This window comes from Artemia sp. Qi Xiang Cuo, chromosome 10, assembly GCF_049724085.1.
Source record: "Artemia sp. Qi Xiang Cuo chromosome 10, ASM4972408v1, whole genome shotgun sequence".
NCBI lineage: Eukaryota > Metazoa > Arthropoda > Branchiopoda > Anostraca > Artemiidae > Artemia > Artemia sp. Qi Xiang Cuo.
This window is the reverse complement of record NC_142803.1, coordinates 68,325,026-68,341,288: the sequence shown is the minus strand read 5'-3', so window position 1 is coordinate 68,341,288 and position 16,263 is coordinate 68,325,026. Positions and strand designations below refer to the sequence as shown.

Below are 16,263 nucleotides of genomic sequence, written 5' to 3'. Positions count from 1 at the left end.
TTTTCACTTTAAAACTTTTTTCACTTTTAGTAAATAAAAACGTATTAAAATTTAAGAAATAAATACCAGCTGATGTATATATAAAATGACAATGTACATACATTTTTTTTTCAGTAAAGTGCAAGTTATGTTCCGGCCCTGGGAAGCCTTAGAGGTTCTGAAAAAAAAAAATTATGAGACATTTCAAATTGGGTCCACAAGACCTACTGGGTCTGAAAACTTCCTGAATTACAAAACTAGATTACTATGCCAGAACAAAAAATTTCCCTTACTTAGATTTGATGTCTATTCCCGCTCTTTTCTTTATCTACTGGCACACCGTGGCAAGATTAGCGTTAGCTTTGCTTTTTTTAATGGAATATTTGCTAATATAGGCTAAAATACTAATATCTATTATTTACGTTTTCGTTATCTCATTGTGTACATGGCTGACGTCAACTTTTATCTTGTTTTTTTTTTTTACATATACTGTTAACTCTTACTGGCTACTTATTTATCAAGAAACTATTCGAAAAACGTGCTAAAACTTGAAGTCTCTAGCTAAAGAAAATTTAAAGTTTTTCGGGATTTTCGTTTCTTTGTTTATCTGTGTCAAAAACAAAATTAGTTCCTTTCGTGGGGCAAACTTAGAAATCAAACATCAATGGTAGGAAACGAAGCGTCAATAATGGGGAATCAAATAGACCCCCTACAACCAAGGACGTCCCGAGGGGGGAGGGGGGGGAGGGTCACACGCCCCCCCCCCAATTTTTTTGATATTCGGTAAAATTTTCGCGGAAGGCAAAAATTCCGGCAGAAATTTTGCAAAATCGTCAGAAATTTAGCAAGATTCTTGATTTCTGTAGAAAATTCAGCATAAATCAGGTAAAAAATCGGTAAAATTTACGACGATCATCCCCCCTCCAATAAAATGAGCCTCGGGACGCCCCTGCTTACAACTCCCTAAATCTAGCAAGGGAATAGTTTCAAACCGTTAGGATCTCAACCTAAAATCACTGAGCCTGGATATCATGAAAACTCAAACACAATTAAGAAGAAAAAAAGCAATGCAGCAAATTTTAAGGTCAAAAGAGTAGCAGCTATCCCGTTATACCCCGTTATTGAAACTTCGAGCTTCATGGTTGCTTTGAGGATCTACCTACTAAAGAATATTCAAATATGTGGGACACAGATGAACAAAGAAAAGAAAATCCCTAAGAAAAATTATATCCTAAGGAAAACCTAAAAAGTATACTCTGTATCCTAAAAAGAATATATTGATACTCAATGTCTTCCGTCTAGGCTTTTAGACTATGAAAACTAATTGCTATCTTAGAAGTTTCACAAGAGAAACTTCTTGTGAAATGTCAAACTTCTTGTCAAATGGTTTGAGACAACGGACTGTAAGCAAGTAGCACCTCCTACCACTATTCACCAAAACTAAAAATTGAATTTTGATGAGAATTGACACATCAACAGAATTGGCTTTATATTTTAGTTCTTAATATACAAAAATTAATTCAGTTTATTGTTGCCCACCAAAAGCTATGAATTTATCAAAAGTTGCTTTATTTCCAAAAAAGTGCGAAACACTCCCAAAAAAGCAAGCAATCTTATTGAAAATTAATTTATTAGATTCATAATATCAGAGAACCCAACCGAAGAGGTTTGGCACTCATGCCTATAAAATGTAGATTTTGCATTTTTTTTTTTCAGAAGAAAGATTATGGTTCTATGTCTATTTTTCTTTATTCAAATCGAAGGCCTAAAAAATTGCGATAGAGCTCATTTATACGTAAAATAAAAGTTAACTACAATACGTAAACTACAATATATCTATACGTAAACTATATATCTATATATATATATATCTATATATATCTATATACCTATATATCTATAATATATCTACCTCCTGTTTATTAAATATTCTCTTTTCGTCATTATTTTCCAAATAATATTTATAATTCATCCTACTCAAGGCATAGTTACACATACTTTCAACTTTTAGCTGGAAAAGCCGATTCCATTTAGCTACCTAAAATTAACTAATAAAGTAAAGGAAGGCCAATCTCCTATTACACAATGCTATATAAAATAGCTTATGTTTACTTAAACTTTAACACTGATAGGGTCTACTTAAAGTATATCCTACTTTGGAACCATCTCCAATTTGTCAAAATTGCGACTCGGAATCGAAAAAAAAAAAAATTGAAATATAGCCTGATTAATGATATAGCCTATAAATATATATAGCCTATAAATGATATAGCCTATAAAATGAGATTATTGGTTGCTCCGCTGAAAATCTTCTGTTGATTTTTTTTTTTTTAGCTTCAAGCAAAAAAAGATTAAAAATTTTTGGAAGTTCTGGAACCCTCATTTCTACTGAGTTACTAAAGCCTGCTTAAAGCATACACTATTTTGAAAGCCTGTGTACTTTGTCCCAAACTACGACTAGATTCAAATAAAATGATATACAGATTGGCAAGTAGCCTATATATGAAAAATAGCTTATAAAATGAGAAAATATAGCTTTTTCTCACAAACTTATGTAAATTGAACTTTTATTCATTCACTTGAAGTAAAAGATTAATCAAACTTTGCGCTGTTTCAGAATCCTCACTTCTGTTATTAAGTCTTATCTGAAGCATACACACGTTCAAAACCTCTTACCTTTATAAAATTGTGACTTGGTGAGGAAGAGTAGCCTAGAAAAGGCCTTAGAAAAGTAGCCTAAAGTAGGTATGATGTGTTGACCTTGGGGATAATTTCTGTTTCTAACAGTAATTTATGGTGAAATTCCATTGATCTGATGAAGGGGTTTGAAATGACGAAAAGGAGTTAAACGCCTTATTCTTTACAATAAACGATAAATGTAAAAAAATTAATGTAAAAAACGTAACATTGTGTATAAGCATTAAATTGACTTAAGGAATAAATCTCAGATCTATTTTTAAACTTTGAGAACATTTCAGCTAAATTGGACAATAAACTTAATAGGCAAAAATTATTAATTTTGACAAAAAAGAATTAAATCTAATAGAATGATTAAAATGTTGAAACAGCAAATTTTTTTTTTTTTTTTGATATGTAGCAATTGCCAAATTAAAAATGGAAGCTTAACTAAATAATCAGCAAAAAAAGAAGCTAAAAATAAATCAACCCATAATTTGACCACAGATATAAATGCCTCAAATGGGCAGTATTAGCTGAAGGGCATTAAGTTACGTAGAGAGACCAATAAAGACAATTTAATAGCTTCAAATGGACTCAGGTTAAATGAGAGGCGACTCAGATAAAATAAGAGGTAGTTTCCTAATATTTCTATAAATTCTTTTGGAGGGAAACGACAAAACGGTTAAAGATATTGAAATTTGGGTAAGTCAAAATCCGAGGGTTGAGATATATGTTCTTTATTATGATAACAAAAAACGAATAAAATAATGTCCTACTCGGATATAATATTTAAACTTAAATGTTAAATATTACACATTTTTATCGCTTGTCGAAACTGACATTAGAGATTATGCATATTTTTTCCAAATTGTTGTCCCTGACTTTCTGATACCTAATGAAGAAGGAACTTTCTATTTATATATTGTTTATATTATATTGTGAAGGAGTGAAAGACTACTTAAGGTACACTCTATAAAAGTAAATCCAGTTTAGAAATTACAGATTATTATCGCCTTTGCTTGTAATTTTACGAAGGCTTACATTTATAAATGATAATTTGGAATAAATTTGGACACTTCTATTTGGTTGATTATTAGGTTATACTGCTTTGGCCTAGTTGATTGGATAAGTGAGCAAGATCAAGACCTTGTTCAAGCACTTATTTATCTCAATTGCAAAAGTAAAAAAAACTATTATTTTTTCTTCTTATTTATTTTTCTCTTAGGGTTTTTTTCTACCAAATAATTACCTTTAACACACTATAGGAATTAGAGAATTAATCAACGACAGAGAGTATCTCAAACCATCTTACCTTACTGAAGAAAACAATTTTAGACTTATTATTCTTGCATTTTAAAGTAAAGACATTGAACAGAGAATAGAGCAGTACATTTTTTTTTTTGCTATTTGATACCTGCATCAAAACAAAATACTTGTTTTAATCATTCTTAGATAACCTTATATGTAATACCTTTTTATGTAATAATTTTTATGTAATAATGCTTATAACCTTTATATGTAATAATGCTTTTTATGTAATAATGCTTATAACCTTTTATGTAAACCTTTTAAGGAAATTATTTCCTCCTTTTTTTGAAGACTCAAAAGAATTTTTTGAGAATCAGTAAGACTAAAAAGGAATTTTTTAGGTTGTCAAATCTTCATTTCTAAGTTTTAATACGCCTATTTTCATGCCACCTTAACAGGTGGCACGAAGGTGGCTTAACAATAAGCCATTCTAGACAAGAATGGCTTATTGGAAGAATTTCCTAAGCATGATCAATGTAGTAGTATTAGATCAGTCGTAGTTGTAGAGTAATAGTAGTAGATCGTAGTACTAGTAGACAACGTCGAAATTGGTAGGCAAAACTAGACAATAGATGTATGATATTTATTGGACAAATTTCGAAATAATATTTTTCTAATATTCAAAAATCTAAAATATTTGGCATAGTAACGTTCAGAAGAAAGATTATTTGCAATAAGATGGGAAGTTCGTATCTCTTCGCAATATTAGCGCATGCAGTGACGTACAAAACAAATATTTTCAAAGCATTACCACACAATTCTTATTCGGTAGCTACAATTCATTTTCCACGAAATATACATTCTAGGAAAATGTAAAATTTTACGCATTGTTATTTGGTAATATATTGAGGATCTACATAACAGAATTGAACGCTTGTTACAATCTATTTTAGGTATTCTAAATGTTAATTGAGATTGTTCATCCATCTCCGTCTCATCTAGGTTGCAGTCATAAACTTAGAAGCACCCTGCAACGAACGTACCAGAGAGCTGAACAGGTCAATCCAACCTCTCTGGGACGACATTCTGGCGGAAGCTATCGGGAAGACTGCCGCCACCTTTTCGATGTCCTAAGTGCCTATGGAGGCAGTTTGGACTAACTGATTGGTGCGCCGGTTTGGGAATCTTTTCTGAGGGACACGGATTCAATCCCTGGCGTGGTCGGTTATTTGGTTTGGGATGGGGGTCAGTAGCGTGACACTGTAAGCTCAGCCAGAGTCAAACCAGCTTTAAATGATTACCTGGAGAAATCTGGGAAGGTAAGCAGGAAGGGTATGCAAAAGCACAGGATGGCTGGCCTCCAGGCCCCCATTGCCCATCCTGGCTGAAAAGCCACAAAACGGAGATGAGCACCACCAGTTTGAACTTTGAGGGTCCAGTACCCTCATACCATACCCTCATAGTGCCCTCACAAGCATATCTAAGGCCTAAAATAAGCCACTCTTTTGTTAATTTATCAGCTCAGTTTCCCATCATCTTACAAATAATCTATGGTTTAGAACACTAATAAATGTGTATTACCCAAATTCTTGTACAAAACATATAAATGGCATCAATATACACATCTGAAATAAGTATACCTACAATGATAATATACAAAAGAAACCTAAGTTGAAAAAAAAAGTAAAAAAGAAATTTTGAGCCACACAGAAAAATCCCAAAGGAATTTAGGCTACACCACTCTTTCAACGTTGAAATACTGACCAGGTAATTAATAAATTAAACTAATATGAGATGAGTAAAACTCCCCCAAAGAGTAATACTGTTATGAATTAATGGTAATTAAAAGAAAGAAATATATAAGGATGGTCAAAAGCTGGTTAATATTATTTTTAGGACCTTGAGAATTTTCTTCATATCTAATAATTTCTTTACTTTATCTTCGATGTGAATTACAACCCTGAATTTTTAAAATAGATAGCAATGTAAAAAAAATGAGATCAAAACAGCAATTGTCAGACAAATAGCAAATAAATGTTAAAGAATCAAGAAAGTAATTGATCCCTGGACCTATTTTAAATTTATGCCTGAAAACCAAGTTTTTAAAGATGTTTCTTTGGCTTGTTTTGAAAAGTATGGAGTTTTAAGGGCGGTACCATATTGTTACAACTGTTGTGACGTTAAACCGTAAAAATAAACAAGCACAACTATTTGGTAAAATTTGACAAATATTATATTTTACATTATTTTATTTTATTTAAAAATTTCTTTTGTAATATCTAATAGTTTCTTTAATTTACCTCCAATATGAGTTACTACCCTATGCTCTTAAAATGGATAGAAATGTAAAAAAAAGATCAAAAAAATAATTATCAGACAAATAGAAAATAACTGTTAAAAAAGCAAGAAAGCAATTGCCCCATGATCCCATCTTAAATTAATACCTGAAAGCCACAATTTCTAAAGTATTTTTATGAAATTTCAAAGGCGGTACCACATTTTTGCTACTGTTTTTACATTGAACGGTAAAAGTAATAAGCTGAAGTATTTATTAAAAATTGACAAAGTTTATCTCTATTCAAAATTCGGACACTTTCTTTTATTAAAGAAACTTTAACAGTTTTAATATTTTCACTAATGAATTTTCGTTACTGAAAGTTAGTTAGTTGTTCTAAAATTGGATTATCCTCAAAGATGGAAGGGGTAGACCAGTAGTTTCCGACCGATTTCGGACCATGGACTTCTAATCCATGGACCGATTTCAGACCACCCAGGCACTTCTAAAATCCTGATGTCCCCATAAGGATATTTAAATTCTGTTATTATTTTACGCGTTAAAAGGCTATTAAATTCACATCCCCTTTCGGGTCATCCTCTGGGCATATTTAATACTAAAGAAAAATATTGTGTGAATACGACCCCATTTGTGCCATGTATGAAGTCAGAGCAATGACATCAGTATTTTTTGTACTTTTTAAAGGCATATGAGTGATGTCATTGACTTAATTTTTTTTTTTCAAAGTTAAGACTTTAAAGTATAGTCAGCCGAAAGGTGCAAGTCCTGCCCCTGACCTACCAAACTATTGCCATGCCCCATTGATGAGGCATGCGTTCCCCGTAGTGAATCGCGGGGGAAGGCCACGCTGTTAATGAAGCAGATAATGTTAACATTGATGAAGAAGACCATAAGAAGAGGCTTCCAGATATTGATTTAGTAAGTTCATTCTTGAAATGAGAATTTTGTTTATTTTTTAATCAGGGGTTACAACAACATTGTGGCACATAATATGCGCTTATTTTTTAAGCAGTTTTAGCAATTATAGCTGATTTGACAAGGGAGGATGGGTATACCATAGTATTGAGAATTTTAACTATCTTTTCTTGAAGGTCCGTCTGGTTATTTTTGCCCTAGTTAAAATGAGAAATGACTTGATTTCTAAAGATAACTGCACTTTCAAAAGAGAGCTTCACCTAGTTACGTTGTTTGGTGTAAAATATCATAATCCTATTTTTTGCAGATATTTCACCCACGTTTTATTCTTTTTAAATTTGACGCCTGTTCCATCAAAAAGCTGAATAATAGCCCATAGATGTCTTTTTCATTAAGAATTTAATCTACGATTTTTCTAATTTCAGATCTATGGCTGTGAACGTTTAAACTTAATCAATTCAAACAATTTCAACTTATTTTCAGTGTTCCAAATACTTTAAAGTTTTTACCAAATATAGATATATTTGACAATTTTGTTAGTGGGACCTTCAATATTTTATTATGATTAGCTTGCTAGTTTATCAATAGGATATTGAAAAACAAAAAGGAATCTTTATATATCAACAGTAAATACACCAATTAACTAGGTGTACGATAATGGTACCATGATACCCATGATACCCATGGTACCATGATACCCATGATACCCATGGTACCATGATACCCATGATACCCATGGGTACGTGATACCCATGCACAGATAAAGCAAGAAAGTTTTGTTCTATTAAATTTATAAACTACCAACCAGAAAGAATTTACTATATCTTAATTTGCTAAATTTAGGAATTTGCTAAAATTTAGGAATTCCATCACACTTGAGGATTTTACTCGGGGAAGAGTGAGCACTGAGTTTCCAATGTGGTATTCCCCTCAATATTCATCCTCACAACATAACTTTTAAAAATCGGTTAAGCTGCATCTACATATAAACACAACCAAAATCAATCTTTCACATAATACCGAACGAAGCTAACTCTTGGAAAAGGTTCGTAAGATAGTTGGGGTCAGGATAGCCATGTCCATTGCGATTATCTTTGGATGTTTTATGATGAATCTCGTTCCAGGTAATAACGTCATCTCGTCCAGTGGTTGTGGAACGTCCAACTGTGAACGTTAAGCGTCTTTCGAACGCAGTTTGAAGCAGCTTGAGTGCCTGAACAGAAAATGTAATCACGAGTTAATATAAAGTAGAATTAACCAGAAAAAGGTAAGGTTCTAGAGTCCCTTCCATAGTAATAATAATAATAATAAATAAATAATAATAAATAGTAATAATAGTAATAAATAAATAGTAATAAAAAGTAATAAAAAGTAATAAAAAATAATAAATAAATAAATAATAATAATAGTAATAGTAACAATAGTAATAATAATAATAATAATAGTAATAATTAAATAAATAGTAATAAAAAGTAATAAATAAATAAATAAATAATAATAAATAATAATAATAGTTATAGTTATAATAATAATAAAAAAAAATGTCCTTACAAACACACGTGCGAGGAGGGACTGCTATTTTATCAGTTTTACAGGAGTTTCCTAAGAAAATATAACCTGTTTTTAGGTTTTTCTTCAAACTTATTCCACCCTCGAAGATGTTGATGGTCTTAATGTCCTAATGAGTAAGTTCTGATGATACACTAATGCCTTAATGGCTTGCATTAAGGTCTAGAATGACTTGCATTTGCGAAGCCCAAAGAAAATTCTTCCGATAAGCAGCATGTTTCCTCAATCAGGCAAGTATGTATGGAAGAGGCCTTTGGCCCCAAGACCCCAACCCAGAGTCTCAAAGTTCTTTCAACTTCCCAAGATCTTTCAATGTTTTGCAATTCATCTGCTTGAATTTTTGCCTTGTTAAAATCCACCCCTCCCCTAACCCCACGTCTCCAGAATAAAATATCCATGGACCCTTCTTTTTGGTTGATTATGTTTGGTTATACCGTTTGTCCTAGGTGATTGGATAGGTGAGAAAGGTCAAAACCCTAATTACTCAAGTGCTTATCTGTCTTAATTGCTAAATTACGAAACAGTTTTTTTTTCTTTCTCTCCGAATAATCACCTTTTAATAATCATTACCTTTTTTGTACAGCTGATTTTATGAAAGAAAAGGTTACAAGGGGGCGAATTTTGGGGCAAGTAGACGGATTAGGGTTCAGTAAGCAGACAATTTACTCACAAATTTGTAAACTTTTACTATTAAGAATAGGCGAAACAACAGTTACCATTATGGAATCAGCTACCAACGGCGATTCTTACTCACTTGACAGTTTTTTGTTTTTCGAAACACTTTTTCAAACTTCTGGTTACTACGGAAAACGGTTCGCTATTTACAAGGTCGCCACCAAAACTGCAACCCCGATATAACCTTAGAATGGTCCTTTTTGGCTTTAGAGGCCTTTTTTTTTACAACAAGTAAACATCAATAAGACCAATTCAACACAAAAGATATAAACAAGTTAATACTTATTTTATGAGACACAAGAAAACACTATTAGAAACTAAAATAACCAAAATAAAACAATAATTTTACAAAAAAAGAAAATACAGCTTGAGGAATAGCTATAAACGTGCCACCGACCGGGAGGGAGAACTCCCATGGAGATAACAAAAATAGATTTTAAAACCAGAGAATTTTCACCCAATCTGTAAAATTTTTAAATAGCCTTTCATTTATTCTGTCTTGGTTTTTTGCTTGTTTGATTCAGAGTTTCTTCTTCTCTGTTTGAGTTTACTTTAAAATCTTTGTTGTTTTTGAATTATTATTATAATGGAAGGGACTCTAGGAGCTTAGCTTTAAGGTGGGCCTACCTCCACAGAATACGGAACATAGACTGAACGCCACGTAGTGTAATTACGACATGTTTTGAAAATCAGATTTTCTTCTGCTCTTTTTGAGTTTACTGCAAAATCTTAGTTGCTTTTTTTTTTTTTTTTTTTTTTTTTTTTTTTTTTTAGCACTGAAGACGGCTTGGTGGAAATCCTTGCCGAAATATCTGCTTTGGATCTTTCCGTTTCTTGTCTATTTACCGGCTTGTTTAATCCTCGTTTTCTCGGTTATTTTTAATTAATTTTTTTGCTGTTTGCCATGTGTCGAAAATAAAAAATAACATGGCAAAATTGTAGTTTAGCTGCTTTTCGCTATCTTGGAAAGATAGCTTAGGTTAGGTTAGGAAAAATAAAACTTTCAGTAATGAATCCAGGGCTGAAAACATACTCTGGGAAGGTATTGCCAAGCTTCTATGTTAAGCCTCTCCTGATTTTTAAGTCTTAGAAATTTAACTACGTGACAGGTCTACTGAAACTGTGACAAAACAACGTTTTACCTTAATTTTCAGTTATCAGTTTCTTTTTCTCTGGTTTTAGCTCTAAAAATGCAATTCCTATAATTTGAGTAGAATTTGTCAAGCTGAAACAAAGTTGTGAAGCTGAAACAATTTTGTTTACCTCATTTAAGCAGAAGATCTATTTTGCAAAGTTTCACTTTTATAACACAAAGATTTTCAAAGGTCATCAAAGGTCAGGGTCTTCTAGAGGGAGAAGGAGTGGAAGTAGGTACTTCAAAATACCTTCCTGGGACATACTTTTGCCTGTAGACCCATCCCTGAAAGTTTCATTTTCCTAACCTAACCTCTTTTCAAAATAGCAAAAAGTAGTTTACCTAGAATTTTACCAAAAATGATCCCCAAAGATGCATTTTATCGCATTTTGAATCTCTTCCCCTAGCAAAAAAAAACAACCTTGGGGTTTCCCTTAGAGTAATTCGCTCTGTTCTCTAATGCATATTTATTGACTTTTAGTTGTAATTACTCCAGATTATAATCTGATTATAATCTGATACTAAGATACTGATACTTAGATACTGATACTGATACTAATCTGATCTAAGATTATAATCTGATACTATTTTTGTAGTGCTGCTTAATTCAACAATGATAATGCATTAAATCACATAAAATAGACACAGATAAACATTTAAGAAAGCACTGAAACTTAAAAAAAAAACCAACCGTTTGTCCTTCTGGTGAATCAGGTAGATATGCAGTCCTAGGAAACCCAGTAGCGTAATAAGGACGTCCTGGATGGGGATGTTCAGGTCCCTGAGTCCCAGCTTTGAAACTATGGAGAGAAATCTTTTAACAGAATGCATTGGACAAATTATGCACAGAAATAGAAAGTATGAAGCATAAGGAGAGAAGTAAAGAAAAATGAAAATAATATCTCATTTCTGACCATAGCAGTGGCCAGAATTTTGGGAGCAGAATCATCCTCATAAGGCCGATGATAGTCCATCTATCTATATATTGTACGTTTTCCAGTGTTAGCCTTAGAAAACTCAAAAATTCAATCCGTCATTTTCCAATAAATCTCATATTTTTGATAAATTCTTAATTTATACCCAGTGTCTGAAATTTCATCCAGCCTGAAATAAGATTCTACCGGTACTCATAGAAAATTAGTCTAAATGGAATTAATTAAAATATCAAAATAAAGAGGAAAGTTAAAACTTAAATAAAAAAGAAATAACCTTAAATAATAAGGGACTGAGTTGAGTATTGAAGATGGACGGAGACTGGATTTGTTATTATTATTTTTCTTTTATATTTTTATTTATATATGATTATTTTTAATTTTTTTAATTCAGTTATTTTTTTAATATATAGGTTATAGTTTATTAATTTTTGGTTTATTTATAATAGTTTTAATTAAATAGTTGAGGTTTTTTAAATAGTTCAGTTAATAGATAAGTAGTTAACTTGGATTTTCGTGCGACCGCAAACCTTCATACGTTGTCTACAGCGTTTTGTTTAGTTTATTTATTTGTGAATGTAAAAAAATAGACTTAACTTAGACTGACACCCACATTATCCCCCTCCCCTCGTTACACTGCTTTAATGAAAACAAGGCGCATTTTAGCGTCATTATTTTGTTTCTCTATGCTCAGATAATGATGCGGTTCAAATGTTTTACAAGTAAGGAGGAAAATAAAACACCTTTGCTTTAATGTGTTAATAAAGAAATTAACGAGTACTAAAAAGAGAATTGAGAAGTATTGAAAGTAGGATAATGATAATGTTTTAATCAAGATTGAGCAGCCAAAGGGGAAATGAAAGATGAGTAATAAAGGTAAAGGAAATGAAGTAGGAAGATAATGAAAGATTCTACTTTTTGGTTTTTATTTGTAAAGGTGGAGTATTTACTTTCTTTCTTATTTTTTTTTTTTTATTCTTATTGTGGGGGACGGGGGTAAAAGTTAATTATATATCGGGGGAAATAGAGGTTGATGAAAAAGATAATGAAAAGTGTAATTCAAGGTCAGGATGGAAGGGGTGCCTTAAGGGGGAAGGGCAGCCTGAGATATCGGATGAACCTAAAAGGTATAAGAAAATTGAAATGTAGTATACCTCTATTTTAATACCCTGGTATATTTTGGAATGCTCAATTTTTATATAATATTAATAAATTAAATTTTTTGAAGATTTTATTTTTATTAAGAAAAGAGTAGGTGACATTAGATGAATTATGAGATATTTTTAAAGAAAATTTGAAGGTCACCGAGAGGAGAAGAGGTGAAAAAAAAAAAAAAATCAACGACTACTATAGCTACTACTATTAACGGCTTACTACAGTACCAAGCCGTTTGAGGTCTGAACACCTTCACATAACCCTCCTGCACCCTAATCTATTCACAGGTTCATTCTTTAACCTCTATCTGGCAGTCTGTTATCCTTCATCCTTCAAATTTAGGTAAGCCATCTTAGCCTTTGTTTCGTTACAACCTTAGAAGAAGGATCAAACCAAATTTCTGACAAAATGACCGCCAAAAAGGCAAAACAGCCAAAATGACCATATCAAACAGTTCGAGGTAACAAACTGTAAGAAAGGAGCGACCCGGCTCAATAGTAACCGAAACTCTACAAAACGGAATTTTTATACCAAAAGATATATCAAAAGAATTGGAGTTTTATGCTGATTTCAAATACGTACGTTTTTCTTACCCATGAAACATTACGAGCCTGAAAAACTTTTCTGATCTTTAAAAAAGAGGGAAACCCCTTCTAAAAGTGATAAACCATCAGATTCAGCGTATCAGAGAACCCTACTGTAGAGGTTTCAAGCACCTATCTAAAAAAATATGGAATTTTGTATTTTTTGCCAGAAGAAAGATCACGGATGCGTCTTTGTTCGTTTTTCCCAGGGGTGATCGTATCGACCCAGTGGTCCTAGAATATCGTAAGAGTTCGTTCAAACGGAAATTAAAAGTTCCAGTTCCCTTTTTAAGTAACCAAAAAAATTGGATGGCAACCAGGCTCCCTCCCACGTCCGTTTTTTTCTCAAACTCGTCCGATCAACATTTTAAGATAGCCATTTTGTTCGGCATAGTCGAAAGGCCAAATAAATATGTCTTTGGGAGGATTCCCAAATCCTTGGGAGGAGGGATTTTTCAGTGGAGGAGTAGCCAGATTTCCTGCATTATTTAAAAAACTATCAGAAATTAACAAAAACAAACAATTTTTTTCAACTGAAAGCAAGGAGTAACATTAAAACTTAAAACGAAGAGAACTTATTCCATATATGAAAGGGACTGTCCCCTCAATAACGTCCCGCTTTTTATGCATAAAGATTGCCCGTTTGTCAGAACTGTACTTTTTAAAGTAATAAACAACTTTAGCGTAAAAGAGGGGCGTTGATGAGGGGACAGCGTCTTTCATATATGGAATAATTTCTGTTCGTTTTAAGTTTTAATGTTGCTCCTTACTTTCAATTGAAAAAACTTGTTTTTCAGTTAATTGATATATGGAGAGTCAAACGAATACACAAAACTATCTGGAAATACCATCATAAGTACCATAGATAGATATATAGATAATTTATTAGTGACCGAGCCGGAAACCTTCGTTACAATATTTTTCGTTTTGTCCAGCATTTTTGGAATAATTTGTTTAGTTTCCAGCAAAGGACAAATTACATCCTAGACGCCTTGAGAAGTTTCAAGCAGGTGCGATAATCACAACAGTCAAGGTAATGTTGTTAATTTTACCATTTTAACCTCTTCATTTTAATCTCTCCTTGCTTTTTCATTTCTTTTCATTTTTCATTTATTTCACTTTCTTTCACTTCATTTCATTCACTTTTCATATCTTTTTTTCATTATTAAACCTACTCTAAGTTTTAAATCTGTCCTTTAATTCAATTTAGCCAAATTAAAAAAAAATAATAATTTTAAAAATTAATAATTAGACAGTCCTTTCGTACATAAGCCTTTAATTTCTTCTTAGCAGCTGTGGTCCCTCGTAAATGGCAAAAACTTTTATTCAACATAACATGCCCAATAGCATTTCTTTCGAAATCCATTCTGAATACGTCCTTTTCTCCCACAGTTTAGCCTGATGCAAAAATAAGTGCAACCCCATTGGGACCCACTCCTCTACCCCATGCTTACCCAAACGATGGCTTTACGGGGAAAGGTGGGTACTCTTTTAATGTTGAAGTTTAGAAACTGTTAGAAACTAAAAAGACCGTAGGAAGGTCCTTAAGTTTCAAGAAAACCAAATTACCAAAAAACATATTTTGACGAATTGTAAAACTCTGTCTCACAACTTTATTTTTTAAAACAGTAAAAAACTCTAGCATAAAGAGCGAGGCGTTGAGGAGGGGACAGCCCCTTTCATATACAGAATAATTTCTGTTCGTTTTAAGTTTTAATGTCGCTCCTTACTTTCAGTTTAAAAAACTTGTTTTGTTTCATTTAATCATAGAGCAACGAAACAATGCATTAAATCCTTTAAAGCAACGCTTTGATTTCATAAAAAAAATGCTTTGTTGTTTCATTGTCGAATCCTAAAGAAGATCTGCAGCCGCAATGTTATGGCAATGGCCGTTTAGTTAGATGCTGTAACAGTTTCCAAGCGAGCGCATTTTCTCAGATGTCGTTTCTGATAGTACAACAAAGTTGTTAGTACAGTCAGTTCTTAAGCACAGCTCGCATCTGTAGTTCTCCGCTTTACAGCCTTATTAAGTTTGTTGCTTTCCCTTCGTTTGTGTCTGTGTTTCATTCCCTTATACTACTGTACAGGGCCGTATCCAGGATTTTTTTCGGGGGTGGAGTTACAAAAAAAACTTCAAAAATAACATAACAAAACTGTTTATATTCATTTTTGTTACGCTTTTACGAGTCGAACTAAAATTTCGGGGGGATTCAAACCCCCTAGACCCCCCCCTACTGGATACGGCCTTGCTACTGTATACTGTGGATAAAAATGAATAACATTAATAATAGTTCCTGTCCCCAGGAAATGAATATCGAATTCAAAATGACCACTTACTTATACTGTATTTCAATAGTTTTGTAACCATCATATCCGGGTAGACTATAGCTTCGAACATAATGTTTCATCGATCCGTGTGGCATATTCCCAGAGTACACACCATATAACTCCTTGCAACTTGGGCATCGAATACCAGTCTATAAAAAATTATACTGATAGAACAAAAATAATAGAATAAAATAAATAGAAAAGTTAGAAATAGATAGAATATATAGATAGAAATAAATAGAAAGATAAAAAAGGCCTAAAAGAGGCAGAATAAAATTAAAGGAAAGAATGCAACAAAGATAGTACTTGAAGATACCCAGACATTGTTAAGTAAAAAAAAGGATTAAGCTTAAATGGGGACAATAACATTTATTGAAAGAACTGAAGTGCCAGCGAGGGTCAGGGAATAACAACTTGCAGTTCCAGGGCCCAGAAACCCTTTATAGTCCAAGCTTTGAATTTGGGAATCGAAGTTGGGGAAGTAAAAAACATCTTCTAAAATATTGACAACAACCCCCTTTGGGTTGTCACCTTTGACATGGCTCTTGTCAAAAACACTCTTGATTTTTAATTGGTTTATTTGACACATCATCTAAACAAACAGTTGGTATGCCATTCAAAAAGGTCTTGGCCAATACATAGCCCCTATTTATATATATTTAGATGAGGGTGCATGATTGAACTCTCTGGATTTGAATCAACCACTTACAACTCGTAAAAATAAGCTTGAGTTCGCAACTTCCGTTCGTACGATTCCCACCATGGGCT

The 16,263-nt window shown here is 32.7% G+C and overlaps 1 protein-coding gene across 1 annotated transcript in view; it reads right to left on the bottom strand.

Moving 5' to 3' along the window:
* Window positions 1-4,528: 4,528 nt before the first annotated feature.
* Window positions 4,529-16,263, bottom strand: part of dx (deltex E3 ubiquitin ligase) — a 125,743-nt gene continuing 114,008 nt past the window's right edge. The window contains exons 8-10 of the mRNA XM_089095692.1: window positions 15,505-15,644; window positions 11,188-11,296; window positions 4,529-8,330 (exon numbers count right to left, since the gene is read on the bottom strand). Of these exons, the coding sequence (XP_088951818.1) occupies window positions 8,127-8,330; window positions 11,188-11,296; window positions 15,505-15,644 (453 nt within the window). The 3' untranslated portion in view covers window positions 4,529-8,126. The remainder of the gene's footprint in view (window positions 8,331-11,187; window positions 11,297-15,504; window positions 15,645-16,263) is intronic.